At 41.7% G+C, this 20,460-nt stretch overlaps 1 protein-coding gene across 3 annotated transcripts; it reads right to left on the bottom strand.

Annotated features, from left to right (window-relative positions):
• Positions 1-1,583: 1,583 nt before the first annotated feature.
• Positions 1,584-19,675, bottom strand: cluha (clustered mitochondria (cluA/CLU1) homolog a). 3 transcript variants are annotated; one of them, XM_026368928.1, is made up of 27 exons: positions 19,346-19,675; positions 14,152-14,345; positions 13,652-13,823; positions 12,806-12,949; positions 12,166-12,293; positions 11,801-11,955; positions 10,934-11,059; positions 10,343-10,490; positions 10,167-10,259; positions 9,519-9,953; positions 8,771-9,030; positions 8,290-8,696; positions 7,063-7,164; positions 6,722-6,822; positions 6,472-6,624; positions 6,319-6,381; positions 5,990-6,234; positions 5,817-5,901; positions 5,563-5,716; positions 5,327-5,466; positions 5,165-5,245; positions 4,960-5,085; positions 4,686-4,807; positions 4,497-4,590; positions 4,262-4,396; positions 4,110-4,183; positions 1,584-3,685 (listed from the first exon to the last, which is right to left on the bottom strand). In XM_026368928.1, exons 1-27 carry the CDS (start codon positions 19,479-19,481, stop codon positions 3,559-3,561), a joined length of 4,200 nt encoding a protein of 1,399 aa, XP_026224713.1. In that variant the 5' UTR covers positions 19,482-19,675; the 3' UTR covers positions 1,584-3,558. The 3 variants fall into 3 exon arrangements, with proteins under 3 accessions (XP_026224713.1, XP_026224722.1, XP_026224731.1); XM_026368937.1 differs by having other exon boundaries at positions 8,377-8,696; XM_026368946.1 differs by lacking the exon at positions 19,346-19,675 and adding an exon at positions 18,240-18,323.
• Between the last annotated feature and the right edge of the window lie 785 nt (positions 19,676-20,460).

Raw genomic sequence — 20,460 nt, 5'->3', positions numbered from 1 at the left:
ATATATATGTTTGGTTTTTTTTTAACATTTAACTCTTACATGGCTTCTTATCATTAGCACATTTAACTATGAAAATTAAATCAAATGCAACAGATTTAAATGCTGTATGAGCCCAGGGGCGGCCTTATGATTACCTAACTTATTATGGTGGACATGCTAAAAGATGTATTATGCTAATTTGAGATATTTTACTTCCATTTTATCACACCTAATACTTCCACTTCCCTATAATTCTGTCATTTTTAGACCTGGTGTATCTGATGTACAAAAAAAAAAAAAAAAAAAGCATATAGTATATAGTATAGTATATAATGTGGTCCTGGGCTACAATTTTACTATAGACACTGGCCAGCACTGTATATCACTTCTAATGTTGTACTTGCAAAAACATAAGACATTTAGTATATTTACTTTGCAAACTAATAATTTATTAATGTAAATCATGCGATCTGCTTGTAATATAAGATGTAGATGCTGTAGATTAAACTACCCAACAGTTAGTGGTAGGTTGCTAAGATTAGTTCAGTATCAGTCAGCTAAAACAAGAACTTTCTGCTTTTAAAGTAATTAATCAGTTATGATCCAAAAATGTATCCCTCTCCTACTGTCTTTGAGTGCCTATATCTTTAACAAAGTACATTTTGCTGCTTATACTTAGGTATTTCTACAGAGCATTTTGAATGAGGTATTCTCACAAAGTAGAATTTGACTTAAGAATCTTAACACTTGTTACCACTTATTAGAATCCCAGAAACATTTTTTTACTGGCTTTACTTTATTCATTTTATATAAAACAGACCAAAATATCAGTAGATTGGTATTTTGAAACGAGCAACACAAAGACCACACTATCAGAAGAAGCAGATTCATACTCTTGTCCTAAGAAGCCTTTGTACAAATGGAAAAAAACACACTCTTAGGCAATCATCATTTAGAGTGTCAGACCAAAAAAAAAAAAAAAAAAAGCCAATGCACAGTTTGGAATAGATACTAGATTTACATAGTAAGGACCCTTTCTGCTCACAACAATCTGTTTATAAAAGGATCTCAAAATTAACCAAATATTTCATGTTTAGTATCTGTATTTATATGTTGTTTACAACTGACTCCAATATAACATTTTGATTTTAGTTTCCATTACTACAGCACATCTTCTCTCACTGATGCTAGTTTCTAAGAACACTTAATACCATTATATGTGCTTAAAAACAAACATTTGACTGAACTGTGCTGGAAACGAGATGTATTTTTTAAAAGCACTGTGATTAAAGTACAGGAAAAAAATGGGTTATAGTTGCAATCCTTGTAATTTAGGGCCACAGAACTAACTATTATTATAGGAGAATGGTCTAAATTACATTTTCCTCCTGAGTCAGAGTGAACTAAAGCAGTTATGTGTATTTTTGTGCACTTGCATTTGTCATTTAGGTCAATGTATTGTACCTCCTTCAATGAGACAAATACTAGTGTGCCACCTTATGGACACTGTTGGTATAATTCAGTAAGACGAGGAAAAAGAAAGTCAATAAAGAAAATTCAAAAAGTACAGCATAATAAACACAGCAAAAAAAGAAGAGGCATAGTTCACCTTTATAAACTGAAACTTTTTACTAGTTGTCATCTTGGTGGTAGAAGCATCAACATTACGCGCAACACACACTATACTCTGATTCCGTTATATTTAGGAAAAGGAAAAAAAAAAAATCACTGCAGTAACCTCATCACCCAGTCTGAAGAGCTCATGCTCGTTTCTTATATGGCTCCTTATTTGCAAGTAATTCAGGGAGTACAGTTAGCAGTCCGCACTGCACGGCCTGTACTAAGTCAGAAGCAAATCGGGTCCAGCACCATCTCTCTATTGCTTTAATCGCATACATTTAGACACGGCAACAATTAAGTGACAAACTGCCATGGGAGGGATACATTGCATGTATACAAACAGAAACAAACCATTATCAGTCTTTTTTGGTACATCACATTGAGGCAGCCCTTCTTTTGTCCACTTCTGGTGGTGCTGTGAATATAGTAACACATTCAAACAGCACTAGGAGCTGTGCTTATCACTGCTCAATGAACAGATACTCCTGGTGGTTTTACGGTTGCATATGAAAAGATGACACGGCCCAGTAGTGGAAAAATAACACAAAACCACCCAGCAGCAATAAATCATTACAGCCAATGTTGAGCACCTGCCCAAAGTTGTAAAGGGGTTTGTTTCAGTACCAATTCATAGAGAAGCAGACTTACAACATTGGTGGCCATGAATATTTTAAGAAAAGAGGTATCAGCCATCCAACAGGTTTACTATGAGTAGAAAAATAAAACATTTGGAAAGCAGATGTTCGCTCAGCCTCTAGTCAAACTATGCAGCAACAGCCCTGGCCAATAAGAGTTTGTCAGACTACACAAAGACACATACTGTCACACATACAAACATACATGCGCATTTTTTCTTTCAATGTGTAAAAATAGAAGATTGAACAGAGCTAGTCTATAGGTATTGTAGAGAAATCTTCTGTGTAAGGTGGACGTTTATTAAATCTGCGTTTTCCATTATCACTCAGGTACCTGTCTAAATCCGTTAGAGATTTATACATCTTCCTTCACTTCTATACATTTTCTATAAAACAGACATGGCTTAAATTACTTGATGATCAACAGGCCTAAAATACCTTCTTCTCATGTGCACTTTTACAAAAATCATTTTATTTACTAAAAAAAAAAAAAAAGAAAAAAAAATTCCAGCAAATGAAATCAAAATGAATGCTCAAAGAAGTGTCACTGTATTGTCTGGTTGCTTGGATAAACAGGAACAATGGGACACAGCAGGCACCCACCTGGGATGTCGTAAGTACAAATGCGTTAAATTAATTAACCATCAGGGATGCGTAACAATGACGGGTGATTGCTGCAAAGAGAGGAACTTACATTCTGAGGCCCCACTTGAAAAATCTCAAATTTGTTGACTGTAATCTGATCTTAGTGCACAGTAGAAAGTACCCCTGAGTTCTAGGACAGGGTAGGTGCTTCATCACTTAAAGCACGGTTACGGGGTAGCTACATACCTGGGGGGTCTTCGAGGCTCTTTAGGGTACGGCAGGGCAAAATGTGGTCCTGGGCTAACAGCTGTGGGATGTCTGAGCTGAGAAGCATTATTTGGGGAAGATGGTACAGTGGATAAGGCTCTGGTTTACAATGTCATGGTCATCCTTGGTCTCCCTCTCCCAGCTGCAATCACTCTTTCATATATAAACATATTTGTAAGCAGCAAACACCTTAAGTGACTTTGTCACCAGGTTCTTGGGCTGGGGATATTTCACATTGCACATTAACAGTAATTCTATGTTTGTACTTTTCCCTCCCTTCCTACGTTGTAGGAATTTCCTGCCCTGTATTCCTTTGTCCTAGTGTCCATACAGTTTGTTCTCTGGACGGCCCTGATCCCATCCCTCCCCTATTTATTTCGATGCTTGGTTCTTGGGTCCACAGGCTCAGTGACTTGGGCTGTTCCATCATGCCCCCCTCCCTCATAGCAGACAATAGCTGTGTTGAGGACTTTTAATCAATGGGAATTTTGTCCTCCAGTTCCAGTGGGCTGTCCTCAGAGGGCTCCTCACTCTTCCCCAGCTCCTGCAGCTGCTGTCGCCTCTGCACTTCTGCCTTCAGGTTCTCAAGATCTTTTTGACTGAAGGAAAAAACAAATGGCATCAGTGCTGGACTAAAGCCGACTTTCTGTATAGCTTGATCCTTTCAAATGTTTGTTTGTTTTTTTTGTTCTTATTTGAACTCATGGGTATCACAAGCCCAACCCAACTTGTTACAGTTAAAAATAGACACTTTCACCTATACTGGAAATTAATTATCTATTTAGCCTTTTGCTTACTGAGAAACTGGGATTCTGCCATGAAAGTAGAGCTGAAAATACTGTAGTGACAGTCTATTAAATTCTGAAGTCTGAAAGAAGGTAGAAATGGCACTACAATACTAGTACTATGCTATGTTCTTACACTAGTGACACTAAAACCTGCAGTTTGGTTTTACATTAAATGAAGGTGAAATAACAATAGTGATGACTATGATGGGCTGAAGTAGTCTTTCTCTGAATCTACCTGAGAGGTATGAAGATGATGCCGTTGATGATGTTGAGCTGCTCCAGAACGCTGGCCATGCTCGGAGCAGTAAACTGGAAATAAAAACAACATCAGTGTTAAATGTTGGGACTAAAACAGATGAAGGCACAAAAATAGACTGAGAGAGTCACCTTGAGGGGCATGATGCTGGCGTTGGAGCCGTTCTTATAGATCTCATTCATGGTTCTCTGCAAAGCCACGGCCTGCTGGGTGAGATACTTCAGATACTCTGAGCTCTCTTTGGTTTTTTCATGTGCCTCGCCCATCTGAAAACGGAGAAAAAAAAGGTTAAAATGTTGTCATCATCATCATCACAACCGATCAAGTGCGTGCGCTCCCAGCAGTGCGCAGTCCTGCAGGACTCACCTGGTTCTTGTAAATGGTGTAGCCCTCCTTCTCGTGCTGTAGTGCAGAACGAAACTCAGCCTTGCTCTCGTAAACCCTTGCGACCAAATGATGGCTGAAAAAGTAAAAAATGCACACATGTAAATCATTATGTTAGTCATTGATATATAACTACCAATGGATGCATATGGATGAGGAATCTCTTCCCACCTGAGGGCCACTTTAAGGGATCGGGCTCCATGATATTTTGTGTTGATGGTCAAGGCATTCTCCAGGAATCTCAGTGACAAGTCGTACTCCATCACCCCGTGCAGCACCAGCCCAATGTTACTCTGTGGAGGAGAGGAACAGTCATTAGTGTTAATTCAGTTCGGAGAGCACTGATTGCCATTGTCTATTGGTAGGTTGGGCTTCACTTATTTAAATCAATATTAATGCATTACATTAGAAACTTAGAAAAATGTCAAGTAAGCACTGTACTTACATCTAGCAGTGCCATCTCTGGGTGGTCCTCCCCACAAACCATCAACATGAGGTAACGGGCGCGATATAGCAGCTTCAAGGCGGTCGACAGCTGGCCGTTGGCAAAGCAGTACAGAGCCAAGTGCATCTGAGAAGTGACAGGAATAAACGTATATGTTAGAGGGATTTTTAATATCTTCAGTATGACGTTTAGTGTGATAACTTACATATTCTTGAATTGTGTTGGGGTGCTCAATGCCGAGGACTCTTTCACTCATCAGAACGGCCTTTTGCTGGTTACTGAGGGCCTGCGGGTGAATACACGCTTGTCATTCAGTGCTATATATTCAACAGTATACGTGGTAAAAACTGCAGTATTTCTTGCCTACCTCAGCGTGGTCTCCCATGATGTAATTAAGGCGTGCCAGCAGGCGCAGGCAAGCACAGATCTCTACGTGCATGGCTCCGTACACATTGTTGAAGAGGTTGAGAGCTTCGTTGATCAGCTCGCAGCCCTCCTTCAGAAAACCTGGAAAAGAAAAAGAAACATATTTAAATGGGCTGATAGGGCTCGCTTTCTTTATCAATACAGAATTATGTTAAGAGATGATTTATGTTATCGCACCTTGTTGCACTTTGGCTTGTCCACTCTGGAAGAAGTGGAATGCGTCTGAGGCTTTGGGGTTTACGTGTTTCACAACGGGGAAAATGTTCAGGATGTCCTCCTCTGTGAAGGCAGGCTTGTGGCGGCTGTCAAAGTTGTACTCCTTGATAAGAATCTACAAAAGAAACGTGAAAAAGCACAGGAAACATCAAAATGGCCATTTGGTGAAGTGGCGTGGAGGATAACTACAGGCTAAACTATTACTATACTGTTACCTGGATACCAGTTTTGATTGAAATTTCTCTGAGCAGAGTGATCTTCTGAAAGCCGTACTTCTCCACCACCTGGTCCACGCTTTCACTAAACAAGAACATTTCAAGACAGGTTATTAGTCACTAGTGATTACACAAAAGTATAAGAAGCAGCTGTTCATGCATCCCTCACTCACCAGTGCAGGGTGAAGTGATAGTAGTTCTGAGCCTCAGAGGCTATGTTCTTCCACAGCTCGCTGGGCGTCAGGCTCGCCCACGCCGTGTTGTCGCCACCACCAGGGACCCTGTTTCGACGTCTGCGGCTTTTGCGACGTGACACCAGCTCATCAGCAGGCAGGTGGGCAACAGCGTCAGGGAAGGAGCTCAGGAAACAGTTTAAGAAATGGCTTACGGCAGCGGACAGGGCAGACAGCTCCACACCCTACATAGCGAGGCAAAATTAGCAAATATTAAATCATGTTTATGTTTTAAAGAGGCTAGATATTGTATGCCAAATGCTACTAACCTGGAGGTACGTCTTGAAGATGTGTTTTGCACATCTGGTGATCAACTCACAAATTCCTATTCTCTAAGGTTCAGAAAAAAAGAAACGAGAATGACTCAACACAAAGAGGACAGTGTGAGACAGTGACAGACAGATTTAGGTAAACAGACTCACATAGAAGTGCTCCAGTTGGGCTTTGGCCGGGGTCTTCTCCACAAACTCCAGAACAGTACCCAAATAGCGAACATTGATGCCTCTCTGGTGCAGGGCCTCTGTCAGTGTGGCTCCATCCATAGGCAGAGTGCTGTGGTCCAAACAGTCTTTAATCTGATCATATAACACACAAACATTAAATATATATGATTTTAACCACAGAATTCATCCTGCTGAGACCTAGTTCTGTGGGAGTATGTGTGTCACTGACCAATGATGGGACCTGGCCAGACACCAGGAAGGCAGCAGCATCTTTAAGCAGCTGCTTCTGTTTCTGGACATCCTCTGTGCTTTCCTCTGGGAAGCGCACGCCTGTTTGAAAACATGCACACACACACACCATTTCTGTGACCATATTCTCTGAAGTATTCACTTATCACTCAATCTTTTTTTTTTTTACCCAAAACATAATCTGCAGTCAAATGTCGTGAAATGACCAAAACTAATAAGAAATCAAATGAAATATCTAAAATATCACGTTTTCCTAACTGTAAAGCTACTTCCAAGCTTTTTCTTAGTTCAAACAAGATGCATTGTGCTTGTAATGCTCACCTGGGGAAAAGATGTCAGGGTTGAAACGAATGTCAAAAGATGTGTTGCTGATGGAGCCAACGGCCTTGCAAGCATTGAGGACAACCTCACGGCTTTTGGGATCTGTTTGTAATGAGGAACATTTACATAGAAAAGGTTAAAGGTAACCATGACAGAGAAATTAAGTCAAAATATCTGAAATGCAATAGTTAAACTATATCCAAATTAAGCCCCAGTCATTTTGTCCTTTTAGTATGTATGGAGAAACTGAACTATGACTCAGTTGGTGGCTGTTTCGTGTAGGTAATCGTATATATTATTTGTCAATTTACTTATAAAAAGGTACCAGGCCAGTTATTAATTATTCACAAATACAGAACATCCCAACAGCACCAAAACATCTTGAGCTTGTAGTTCTGTTTTCCAGACAAAATCACAAAATACAGATTTTACAAGCTTAGCTTAAGGACAAGTATTTTAAAGCTGCTGATCATAAATGACGACAAGCACTACAGATAAATCTGATTTAGGATCCCCTACACAGCAGGGACATTTTTTTAAGCTGAGATTTTGTTCATTCCAAAACACACAAATCAATGGACACAGCAACTTATTATCCACTGTGACAGGGAGGGATGGGTTATTTAGGGACAGTTTTCCGAACTGCAGGCTGTTGACTAAACAGGAACAGCTAGCCAGGTGGAGAGAAGCCACTATGAGCCAATATTTGCCTGATAGTGCTATGGACACAAGACTGAAATACACTTGCATGGCAGTCAGTGTGAGGACACTCATTGACATAATGCATCACTAGCCCCCTACTGTTGCATGTTAATCTACTCTGTTTAAATTTTTTATTTATCATGTGTACTGCCTAACCCTAACCCTAACCCTACCCATCACAACCCTAAACCTTACCCTAACCAACACATCTTTCTAACCCTAAAACCCAGTCTTACCCCAAAATTGCTCTTTAAACACTCTCCACATTGTGAGAAGCGGCTAAAATGTCCTCACTTTGTAAAAATCTCCTCAGTCCAAAGGTTAAAAATTCATACTGGTCCTCACAATGATAGCCATACAAACACACACACTCTCTTTCTCTGCAATTAGCTGTGTCAGGACAACTAAACTTTGGTATCAAAAGACTACTCTCAGATTAAAAACAACTTTTTTCTACAATATTATCCACCATGGTAGCTCTCTCTGCTTTGTCCCAGCCTTGCTTTATTCATATTTCAGACGTACCAATACCAGATCCATCTTCGGCAACTAAGGTCTCCGCCAGCTCTTTGGCCTGAGCTAATCCTGGAATACTTTCATCAAGCTCCTTACCCTCCAGTGGGCTCTTGCATTCGCCATTCTGGGTGGCTGCAGGGTCTAAAGGCCCATTTGAAGTGGGGTTGGGGTGGTTTTCATCAGTGTCAATTGTTGCCTGTGAGGCGGCAGAGGTGCTCTGGTCTGTGTGGTCTGTAGAGACCTCTGTTGCATTAGTAGTATCTGATGTAGTGCTCTGTGTCTGGGTTGTGTCAACATTGCTCTCAGTGGACATTTCTGAGGCTTCTGTGATGGCAGGTAGATCAGTCTTATTAGAGTCCTTGTTGGCTTTTTGTTGCATGAGCTGTAACGCTGCCATCTTCATGAAGAGAAGATATCTGGAGACAGAACCAGCAGTTAAAACGATGTAGAGACTCTCCCTGTGATTATGCATAATAGCACAGACACCCACCTGTGCTCGACAAAGGCCTCAATGAGCTCCTGGCGTAAACAAGCCAGGCGGTGGCGATGCTGGCGGGGGAAGCCGTAGCGCTGACTCTCGGGAGGAAGCTCCTCTCCATCAACAGGCAGGAAGTTGAGGTCAGGGGGGAAAGTGCGTAGAAGGTCCAGAATATAGTGTCTGCCATCATTTCCGATGATGCCTTTACACTCGACAGAGGAGCACAGCTCTGCTACATCGTTCTTCTCATTCAGCACCTTGTGTCTCTGGACCTAAAGTTCACACCCAGTATATGTCACATTAAGCTGGACAGACAGAGGCTCTGAATCTAAACATAATCAGAGAAAAGCTTCAAAAGTGATAAACCTAGAAAAACCAATAATGCATTTGTCTTTGATGCTGCATGGTTTGATTGACTGTGTAGCTCCCACTTCATTTTCCCAGGGGGTAAAAAAGTGATTAGTTAGGAAGCCTCCTAAGCTGTCAAAAATATACATTTTGCATCCAATTTTTTTTAAATGGACAATAATGCTAATTACTAGTTACAGTGAAGTGGCCGGGTTCATGGTAAAGAAATGTCAAAGTGCAATGTGGGGCTTAGTGACATTTTATATTAGAACATTAGGAACAATAAGACGCAGTATCTGAACTTTTAGTTTAGTCTCATTTCATTGTTAGTTTGGTCTTTTCATTTACATCACCACAACAAAGAAGTATCTACTGTGAAATAACTTGAAAGTTATAAAGCTGCATCACCAACCTTGAGTGGCCTGCTCGTCTTCTCCAGCAGCTCTAGATATTTGCTGTGAGACACAACTGTCTTTCCAAAGTCAATGGAGCCGTAGATGACGCTCTGCTCTTGCTCACGCTCCAGGATGCCTGGGATGATAGACTGGGCGGTGACACGGTAGCCTCTGTAGTCTACCACTACTGTCCCCAGAGTGTAGAGGCCCTCCACATCCACCGCACCGTAAGCTCGTACTCCATTTAAGTCATTTGTGGGTGCAGCATGAGCGGCAGCGTCTCCACCCAGTTCGCGATAGTGGTCCCGCACATCGAAGCCGAGGCTGAAGAAGATGTTGTTCCAGATGAACATCTGCATACGTGTTTCCTCACCGGGGTTGATGGCCATGACATTGCCATCAATTACCGCCATGGCACCTCGAGTGGCAGCTGCTGCAAAGTCACTGTGGACCTGCAGGACCATGAAAAAGTTGACATTTAGAAGAAAAGGCACACGTTGAAACTGGCATGCTATTGTCTGTCAGCTCAGAAGTTTGAGCGATTGGTCTCCACTGTTGATGCTGTAAAGTCAGATTCAGCACTAAACCTAATTTAACATTATCTGCAAAGTTGCTATAGAAGGTTTCAGGCAGGGTTCACCTGCAGAACATGAAAGCAGCAGTACCTTAAATATGGCTCTCTCCCTCAGCAGCCGCTCAGGCAGGTTCTTCCGGGGCAGCTCTCTGGTGGTCTGCAGCTCCTCGTTCCAATCTCTGGTCTTGAGACACATATGCAAATATTGATTATTTACACTGAAATTTTTTTTAACTTTATTCCTTTTCTGCCTGATGTGCTGCCCACCTGTCCAGGAATGTGCTCCTCGTAACCCAGACGGGAGGTATAAGCATCCTCAGCTCGAACACAGTCCATGGCGTGGTCCACCTGCGGAGCTGTCCAGCTGTACACCTGGAAAGGTGTGGCTATTCTCTCAAATGGGTGTCTCTGGACCCTGCAGCAAATGCACAACACAACAGAAAAAAACAAAAACAAGGGTCACTTGTATGATCCATTTCATGTGGCTTATCTGAAATGTGCTGAAACGGTTCCTATGAAATCATGAAGACCTTTTCCATATTCTTTTGATTGTTTTCACTTATTCCGTTTCTTTTGTTTGGATTTAAGACTTTGACCTTTTGCCTCCTGGCCAGACCTTGACTGTGCATTCTCAAATAGATAAATGAGTAAAGAAATTAACTTTAGAATGGTGGTGGCAAAGAAGCGATGTAAAGAGAAATGTAACCACAGTTACAAATAGAAGTTACAGACTAGATATAGAACGAGAGATTATGAATCTGAGGGCACCAGCCTTTGTTGAAGCACTCGCACATACCAGGATCACTCGGTACATAAAGAAAAGCTTTAGTGAGACTAAAAACCAGGAGAGGTTTTCACCTTTTCTTTTGCAGGGCAGTGAAGTTCTTCTTGAAGGCAGGGCTGATCTGGCTCAGCAGCTCCACCAGAGAATGACTCAGGAAGCTGGGATTGGCTGGCTTGGGGTTGAAGGTGTAGGTAGTAGATCTGTAATGCACGCAGTCACCCTCATTAATATAACCCTAAGTGGACAACTACAACTACTAAACAGGCCTGACTGGTAGTAGTTTTGGCACACATGTCAAGCTACACAAATATAAAACATGAGAATAAATGCTTAGTAGAGAGCTAAAACCTTTTCTCATACCACTACTACTGCCCATAAAATAAGTAACAGTCCATTTTTATACTGGAGTACTTCTACTAATTACCAATCTTAATTATAATCATAACAGCACATCATAATTATTGTGTTTAAGCTGTCAGAAACAGAAAGACGTTCCCTGCTCCAAACAGCACAGTAGGTTCCCCAGTTCTATTTCCCAGTGTGTTTCAGTTTCATCTCATTTATTTGACTGCTAAGTTAATTGGTTGACAATTTGTTGACATTCAAAGTTTGGATCGTGAAACTGCAAATATACACAATAGACCACTGTATTTGTGTCTTCATATAAGAGAAACTGTGAAATTGTTCCCTGTATTTGTCTCCAATACACAATACAACTCCTGCACCTATGATGAGTTAATCATGGCTCGACTGTACTCAAATACCTTTACTTGAACTCAGGATGCTGTAAATCATGAACACTGAATAATAATGGCTTTGCTTCATAGTGACTGCCAGATACTCCACAATAAATGGTTTATTTAGGGAGCTTGTAGGGAAATAGTCCTTCACAGTGATTAAATGGAGCTGTTAGGAGATATGAGAGTGACGTTTTGACTGACTGGTTGAGGTAGAAGCCACGTGTAGAGGCAGTAACGCTGACATGGCGCTCCTCCACCGTCACAAGGTACAGGTACATGAGATCGCCGTGCATCTTCCTGTTTCCAGGTGGAGGGTTCCAGCCGCTCATGGTCAGGACCTTCAGGCACTGCATAGGCTGTTAGGCAATCAGTCAGAGACATAACATTAAAATTAAATTAAAAAACAAACAAACATGTGTTAATAAGTGTTTTACTGGACCACTGAGGTTTTACTACGGCTGAAACTAACGATTATTTTAATAGAATAATCAATCAATTATTTTTATTTTTTTTTATTAATTTGTTGTTGTTTTGACTAATTAATTAATCCATAGGCTGCTCCTTACCTTCCAGTCCTTGTTCTGTGGCTGGAGCGGCACCAGGGGGCGTTCTTTGCTGCCAGGAAGGATATGCTCTGGTGGGGTGCAGTCAATCTGCTCTAGCTCGTTGCCCTTTTTCTTTCTCTTACCACTATCTGCAAGCACAAAGAAAGGAGCATGCTCAATGTGTGCACATGCCTGTACGTTGAAACTCACACTACACATGGCTGAACATGTCTCTGCAGGACATTGGTCATTCATCTACCCCTGCAGTGCTCCACTTAGCTAACAGGAGACAGTTTTTATTTTTATATAACAGGCACAATGTTAGTCTTGGGTTAGCCTGTTATAACTAACATGGCAACATAACATAACATAAAAACAGTTTAATAGTGCTTTTACTCTGAGAAGTGGAGCTTAGCAACAACAATCATTAATTAAGGCTTCAACTGCTAAATAAGTTTTAAAATCCAGACAGAAAAGAATCTCTGCAAATATCCCACAAGCACTGTGTCTTATTAGCAAATGTGCTGTTGTGTTTGAATGAAGCTGTAATCAGTGTATTGTTAGTGACAGTTAGGCCTGCATCACAAAATAATCTTTAAACACTACTTTCAACAGACTGAAGCAAGACATTTTCCCCGTCTTAAAAAGGACCTTCGTGTACCTCCAAGATCTCCATCCGTGAAGATACTGAGGAAGGAGAGGGAGTTGCAGTCCACTCCGTTGTAGGCATCGGAGGGGTCCAGGCTTTTCAGCAGGTCTCTGATGTGACGCACATGGATGCGAGCTTCACGCACTGTGTATGGCTCTGCAGCAAAGACAAAACAAAATAAACCCAAAGGTTACACATGGTATAAAGGAATGGTAACAGATCAAGCTCAATACTATTTTTATTTTACTGTGACTCAACATGTTTTAGTTATGTTTTAGCTTTTTGTCACAAGCTACATGCAGTAAAACCTTATAAACCAGGATAATGAGCCATGGTGAAACCGTTATACCTCACACTGTTTTTTAATGAATATGTCTTACAGTTCAGTACAGATGTTCGACAGACGTTGAGACAAGGTTTCAACTGCTGTTGATGTTGATCAGGTTTAGTGTCGGATGTCATCACAGTCATTCATGGTTTCTTTTCATTTCCCGTCTTAGTCAATGACATATTTATTGCAATAAATGTCATTTGATGTAGCGTCAACACACAAGCGGCTACAGTTTATATACATCCCAAATTGAGGGCTTCGATATCTTGTAAACAGCAACATATCTGAATGCAAGTAAAACAACTTCCCAAAAAACGCCCAAACAAAAGATAACGTTAAAAATGGAGACTGAAATGTTTTTAGTGTACACAATGACTGTGTGTACCTTGTTGCCTCACCTACAGGTAAGCGTTTTAAATACCTGGCAAACCTGACTTTTCTGAACTAATCATAAATAAATTTAAAAAAAACAAAACATTTTTTTTTATTATTCCTTTCAAGCTGGTAAAAGTAGTCTCGACTCTGACCTTCCACCACTTTGAGCAATGAGCCCTCCTGGAGGCCCTCAATGGACTTGAGCTCAGCAAAGTTGTCCAGCACATTTCCATCCAGCTGCAGGGAGAAGCAGGTGCGGTGACAGGTGTCCTCACGGTCCATCAACACCTGATGGATCTCCTGTACCATCTCCTGGGGAGAAACCTGAAAGACATGGGTGAATAGTGGGGGTGAAATAATGTTGATGAGTTGGATGGTCTTCATTTTCTAGCTGGAGGAAAACCACTGCTTATATATAGTATAGTATTACAACAAACAATCCTGGGGCAAAACAGCCATGAAGCAGTGCCGGTTCAGTCTCAAACAATCCAGCAAGGCCCCATATGAGTATTAGTTACATGAGCATAAAGTTTATCCGACCCAAATAAGCTCTAATTGTTTCCTTCTCTATTGTGTCAATCAGTCAATTGTCAACAAACTGGTGTTTGAACACAACTTAATGAGCTACTGCTTGTGAGGAGATAATCCTTACCTGCAGGTCAAACGGCTCTGTTCCAGGTGCCTGGATCTTAACGGTGAAGCCTGTATCCTGGATCACTATCACTTCCTGTTCAGTAGACTCCTCTTCTCCGTCCGCCTCACCATTCCCATCCTGCTTTGACTCAGCCTCCTCCGTGTGCTCATGAGCTCCGCCCCCATTGACCATGGCTGTATCTGCACAGTGCCCTGCAATGGAAAAACACAGAGCAGTTCACTACATGCAGTCTTCACACTGGCATTTCATACTTTGTTATTATAAACAAATCTATTATAGCAACACTAGGTCTGAAAATGCAGTGAGAACCAGAGCACAGAAACCAAATGGCAAAACTCTGCTGTCTGCACCTTTTCACAACTGCCAAGTCTTGAGATTAGTCAGTTTCATCAAAAGCACCTTTAGAGAGCGAGCCATGCAAAGTCATCATGACAGCAAAAACACAAGAACAGACTTTTCTGCCACATGAAAACCAGAGACGCTGCCAGGCAGCCAGGAGACAAACAAAGCACACAGGCTGAATGACCTTACCAATAACCTTATGAAATATTTATGAATGGGTGACAAGAGCCAACAGAGCTAAACGTCAATGTGCTGGTGCTACTACCACACTTAATTTAAATCTAAATTAATACAACAACAATATGAAGGTAACAGAAACTAGAAGTAACAATTTCACCTTTAATCACCAGCTCAAGCACAAACTCAAACACATAAATCCCAAATAACTGTATCACAAACATTAAGTAATCAACAGATCTAGAACGAAACCTACTGAAACTGTCAGTGTTGTAACACTGGATTTAGTTCAGCCAGGAGGCTTTGAAGGACCAAATACCAAAGATTTAAACATTCACTTGTTAGTTACTTGGCTGTTTGTGGCTGATGCAATAAAAGCTAAGCAACTAGTAACCCATTTGGGTGGATGGATTATTTTCATCTTTATAAAAGTTTCATTATGTAAACGAGCTAAACTAATGACTGAAGGGCCCGCTGCCACGCACCTCATTTCATTCATTATGTTTCCCATCCTTTCTTGAGGAACTCTCAGTTAAGGTGAAAGGACATGAATTAAAATGAGGCTCTTGGGTAAATTAATTCTAAGGAGCAGGGCCGAGTGTGTGGATGTCTGACAACTATGTGCTCTCACTGGGACAACTGCTGGCAGCTAGCATGTCCTTGTTCACCATCAAGGGTAAAACTGCGTCAGGGTTACTTAGGAGAAGGGGACAGGGGGAAGGAGGGGCAGGGCTTCATAACTGGACCACGACCCCGGGTTGGAAATGTGGAGGAGAGGGAGTGACAGGCCACGCTCTGAATAACAAACACAACAGCTTCAGAGCAGACACTGAAGTTAATAACGTTACAAACCAAAAGCTCTGTGTCCCATGGTTCAGTGAGGCTGTCGGCATTTTCTGCATCAGGACAGACATCTTTGATTTCTCATCAGATGGCTTCTCTTTGTCTCCCTTGGTGCATTCACATGCACTTAAGTAACCGGATTACAGTCACTTAGGTGTCATGTAAATGGGAAACGTGATTACCGTAATCAGGGGTCTCTTCTGTCTCCACACAGTTAAAATCTGTGGCCCATGCTTCCAAAATCAGCCCAAGGTGGAGGGGAAATCAATTTCCTATTTTGCTAAATGTATACTTGATGTCCAGTATTCAGGTTTCTTGAGTGCATGTAAAAACTTGTCCCCTGATTACCCGAGAAACCTGGTTACTTGAGTCCATGTAAATGCACTGCCTGAGAGTTTGAAACAGTGATGCAACTGAGCTGCAGGAGACTTTTATAGCAGCCAACAGCGTCTCGAGCAGTGGTGCACAAAACTTTCCTGTCACGACTTCGATTTCAGAAGCCAGAAACATAACGTTTATCAGCCTTTAGTAGAGAGTCCACTCTTAGTTCAATAGTTTAGTCCCAAATTGAGAGGCGTGTTAGATGAAGATTTTAGTTTTTCAGCTCTTATACTTCTTCTGATAAGAGTAAAAACTGACACATTTGGCCCAACAATAATGGAAAAAGGGTTCAGAAGAAAGTTAGCAGTGAAGGCACTGACAGTTACTAGACAGTAAAAATCGAATGTCTGCTACTCTTTGGAGGAAAAGGAAGCACAAATTTAGATATATTAAGCTTCACCACCACAGAAATGTATTGGTGAAGCTTAATCATACACTGAAACAGATGTTAAATCTGATGGGAGATGCAGGATTGTCTACAGTCTAGTGGTTTTATTAAGTGATGGTAGAAACAGTGAAAACTGTTAAAAAGTCTATTTAAAGTAACAGTTAAGCAGAGAGGTGAACAGCACCCTGCCCCCACACCACACCACACCACACCACACAGTCACAGTTGGACCAGACCCTCTAAGAGGTCAAGGATCAATAAAAGCAAAGAAGGTGAAGACAGATAACTGACAAAAACTAGACACAAAGCAACACTACATAATTCACCCCATAATTCATCCTCTTTTAGCCATGTGATGCTCATAACAATCCCTCCTCTCTGCTTCTCTTATAAACAGGAACATAATAAATCTAGCAGCCAACTATTTCTCCACTCTGCAGCCTTTGACACGGGGGCCCTGGCTGCTGCTATGGAAACATTAACCAGCCAGACAACCCTGAAAACAACACCCCCAACAACACAAGGTCTCTGATGTTTGAAAAACCAAAAACCAGCAACCTTGTGGTGGACAGACACAAAGGGGCCCGAGTCATGGATCAGTGACTAGATTTTACAGATATAAGATTGACACATTAAACATATCACTTAATATTTGACAGCAATTATATTAATGATAATTGCTAAACAAAATAACATTTAATGAGAGCATATATGTCTTTCTTAATATAGTTTTAATCACAAAATTATTTGATAACACACATCGAGTTTAATAATTCAGTCAATAAACAGAAAATTATAATAATTAGGTGGCAAAGATTACTGGAAATAACCAGGTTGTCACACAAAATCACCAAACCATGATCTAATGTGCTAATATGTACTATATTTTCAAGGTTAGCAACCAAATACTTTCTCATTTAATGCATCTATAAAACTGTTAATAGTGATTAAATACCTGTCACACTACCGTACAGCATGAGCTGATGTCTAAATGTCTTTCCCAGTCAGCAGATGCATTAATGCACACTACCTCATCACCACTTCCCATTCAGCATCCTGCAGTTGTCCTGACCAGGTCCAGACCAAACACACTGCATCCAAATTCAATAATTTGCTAAGTTTAATGCTGCCCGCTTCTTTTTTGGCTCGAGTTCGACTTCATGCAGTGTCCACACTATGATCAGTCACTGAAACACCAATTACTGCCAACCCTTGTACCAAGTCAAAAACACTTAACCATAGATTTTTCAGTGCAAGGTTGAGTAAATATTGAAATGCCACTTTTTGAGGACAGCACTGCGCTTTCTGTTATTGGTAGAGTGGATCTTCCTACACCTCCAAACCACTGCTGCCACTTGGTTTAGGTTTTATAGCCTTTCCCTCTTTGTGAAGTCTCACAATCTTGGTCTGGCAATTCCTCACTAGGTGGAGTCTTACTGTATAGACTCAGGTCAGGCAAAAACTGGGAAAGCTGTGCTGCTTTTACTTTGTTCACACAGTTAGCTCTAATTGAAAACCACAGCTTTACTCACTGGAGGATATTTCATTACAATCAGTTTCATATTATATATAAGATTAAATCTAATACACGGTAGCTTGACAACAATACAGCCATTGTAAGATTGTGCAATTGAATCATGCTACATTTAGGGATAATTCACAATGGTGTGCACATTTTGTGTGGTTTATATCACTGATCGTCCAGGAAATTAATCCCTTGACAGGTAAAGCAGTTAAGACACTCTCGCCTGGTGGTTCCCTATGAAATAAGGCAGGCAGAGACAACTCAAGGTCCCACATGTGACACACAGGGACAGGCTGCAGTGACATTTACTGCTGTCACAGCCACAGGTTGTGTAACGTTACGGGCCGACAGTCCTCACCTCGGTTTAATCTGCCTCTGCCGACAACAGTCTGCCGCTTCACAACAACTTTTATCTGTCAGGATACTCACCAGCTTACACGGCTGTTCATGTATTATTAGCGTAACCTTCCCTCTCACCATGCACGCACCGTCATGACTTTTTCTACAACCAGCAGCTTCCGCTTCCCGGTCGAGGAGGAACAATCGATTTAATCTTCACCGGTAGGGGAGGAGGTGGGGCCGGTTAAGAGGGCCCCGCCGACCGCTGGACGATTTATCATCTGACCTCTCTTTATATGCACCAATAACCACATTACACTGCGGTGTATACATCGTTTATTCAGACTGTGAGCAGATACACCTTACATAAAAAGCCACCATGTGTGTGAACCCCCCTGTGTAAGTGCTGCCAGTGTGCAGCTCCACTGAAGGTGACCTTCAGTCCTGACACGCTGTTACTAAACATGTGCGTCAATACGAGTTTGCACAGCTCAAGCCGCTGCATTGTTTTAACTCTACTAATCGTGTGCTATCCATCCGTATTGTGGTCTACTAGAAAAACACCGCTTTTCGCTGCAAATGTTCGTCTTTAGAGCATGAAACCACACGCCGACATTGAGCAGAGCGGCTGAGGCTAGTTAGCTGACTAGCCAGTGAGCTAACCAGCTCCATAGCGAATGTTAGCATGCAGGCTAATTTGTTTGGGTTAGCCTGGTTTGCATGCTGTGTCAGGTTAGTCTACGTGACATGGTAACAGCTGCGACCCATGGATGTAGAAATTGATTTTATCCTGTGAAGGTTGCTAAGTTGATAATTAGCACGGTCCAAGTTTATTAATATCAGATAGCTAATTATCAGAAGCTGCTAAACTAGATTCAAGGTGGAGACTGTAAACTTGGAAAGGCTACAGAGAAGATGGTTCGGGGGAGGAGGAGTGTGCAAAACCCACAGACCACCACCTTGGGTCTGAGGACATGTGTCACATAAAGCATGGAGGTAAATGTCACCAGGTGTAGCGGGTGGTATCCCAACAAATCATACTAAGAACAGTTCATGCACATGGATGCTGGCTACGTGAAGGTGTATTCTGCTGCATGCGTGATGACAGGTGTGAATCAGTGCATGTATTAGGTCGTTAGGCGGTGTAACAGCTATCATATGATCACATGAAGCCAGCTGTAGCTGCAGGCTCTTACCACGACCGCAGGAGTCCTTCAGACGTGTCTTGCTGGTTTCGTTGCTGTCCTGGGCTCCATCCCCAGCTTCATCCGCAAGATCAGCCGGATTACAGTTAGGCACTGACGCCGGGATGTCATCTGTCTTGCTCACCATGGTCGGCAGTCAGTGTGGCGACAGAAATCCCCCTGCAGCTTTGCTTTAATGTGTGAGTCTGTAAAAGAAATACAAAAATCTGCTCTTCCGGCTAAAGCAGGCTAGCTGGCTACATGCGAAGGGTACAGGCGTACAAAAACAAGTCTACCGAGGAAGGACAGTGCTGTACATGGTAGTGATCACACGTGGTTTTCTCCTCCCCTCCTCTTGACCTCTTTGCCTTTGCGTTGCTCTTCCCCACCCACTAAGCGTGGCGCTACGGCAAGCCTCATGTGACAAATGGTCTCTCTAAACTTTGCATTATTTGGTCAGAGTGGATTTTCTTGCACACGAAGATAAAAGGAGTCATGTCTGAGTGGAAAGACAAAGTGTCACTGTTACTATTATCAAACAGCACAAACAGATTCAACTCAGTTACCTCAGTGACCTTTGACAGTTTGACCCAGTTATCAGCCCCTGTCAGACTTTTAACCCCCCACACTCACTGGCAGTGAGTAGTTTTACACAACATTACTGTGGAATAAAGCCAGGTAATAAATCATGACCCAGTTTAAAGCCTTTATTACAGTAGTAGATTTTCCTACATTAACCGACACAGCTACTGTCACGGTTTACTGGGACACTTGAACAGAATGTCATGATAAACGTCTGTGCTTTTCCCAGTTTACCTTCTGTTAAAATGCATCTGTGCTATTAAGAGTAAAGGTAGCATTTCCTTGCTCCTTTTTCTGATCTGGTCGTTCACGTGGAACTTTACAATTTGTTCCTCCTGCTTTTTTAGGGAGATAAATGTTTCAGTAGAATGAAGACAGCAACAGCAACAACCTACCGAGTAAAATCTGCAGGACCAATAGTGCAGTACTCACATTATTAAAGATACAAGCAGTCAATAAACTAATATTCAGACTCATTCAGTGATAAAGTAAGCACTTACTGTTTACAAACTGAAAATTTGGAGCACCTTCACCTCAGTGTCGCA

The sequence above is a fragment of the Anabas testudineus genome, chromosome 13 (assembly GCF_900324465.2).
Source record: "Anabas testudineus chromosome 13, fAnaTes1.2, whole genome shotgun sequence".
NCBI lineage: Eukaryota > Metazoa > Chordata > Actinopteri > Anabantiformes > Anabantidae > Anabas > Anabas testudineus.
Note: the sequence above shows the minus strand (reverse complement) of the source record. Positions and strands in the feature narration are given on the sequence as shown.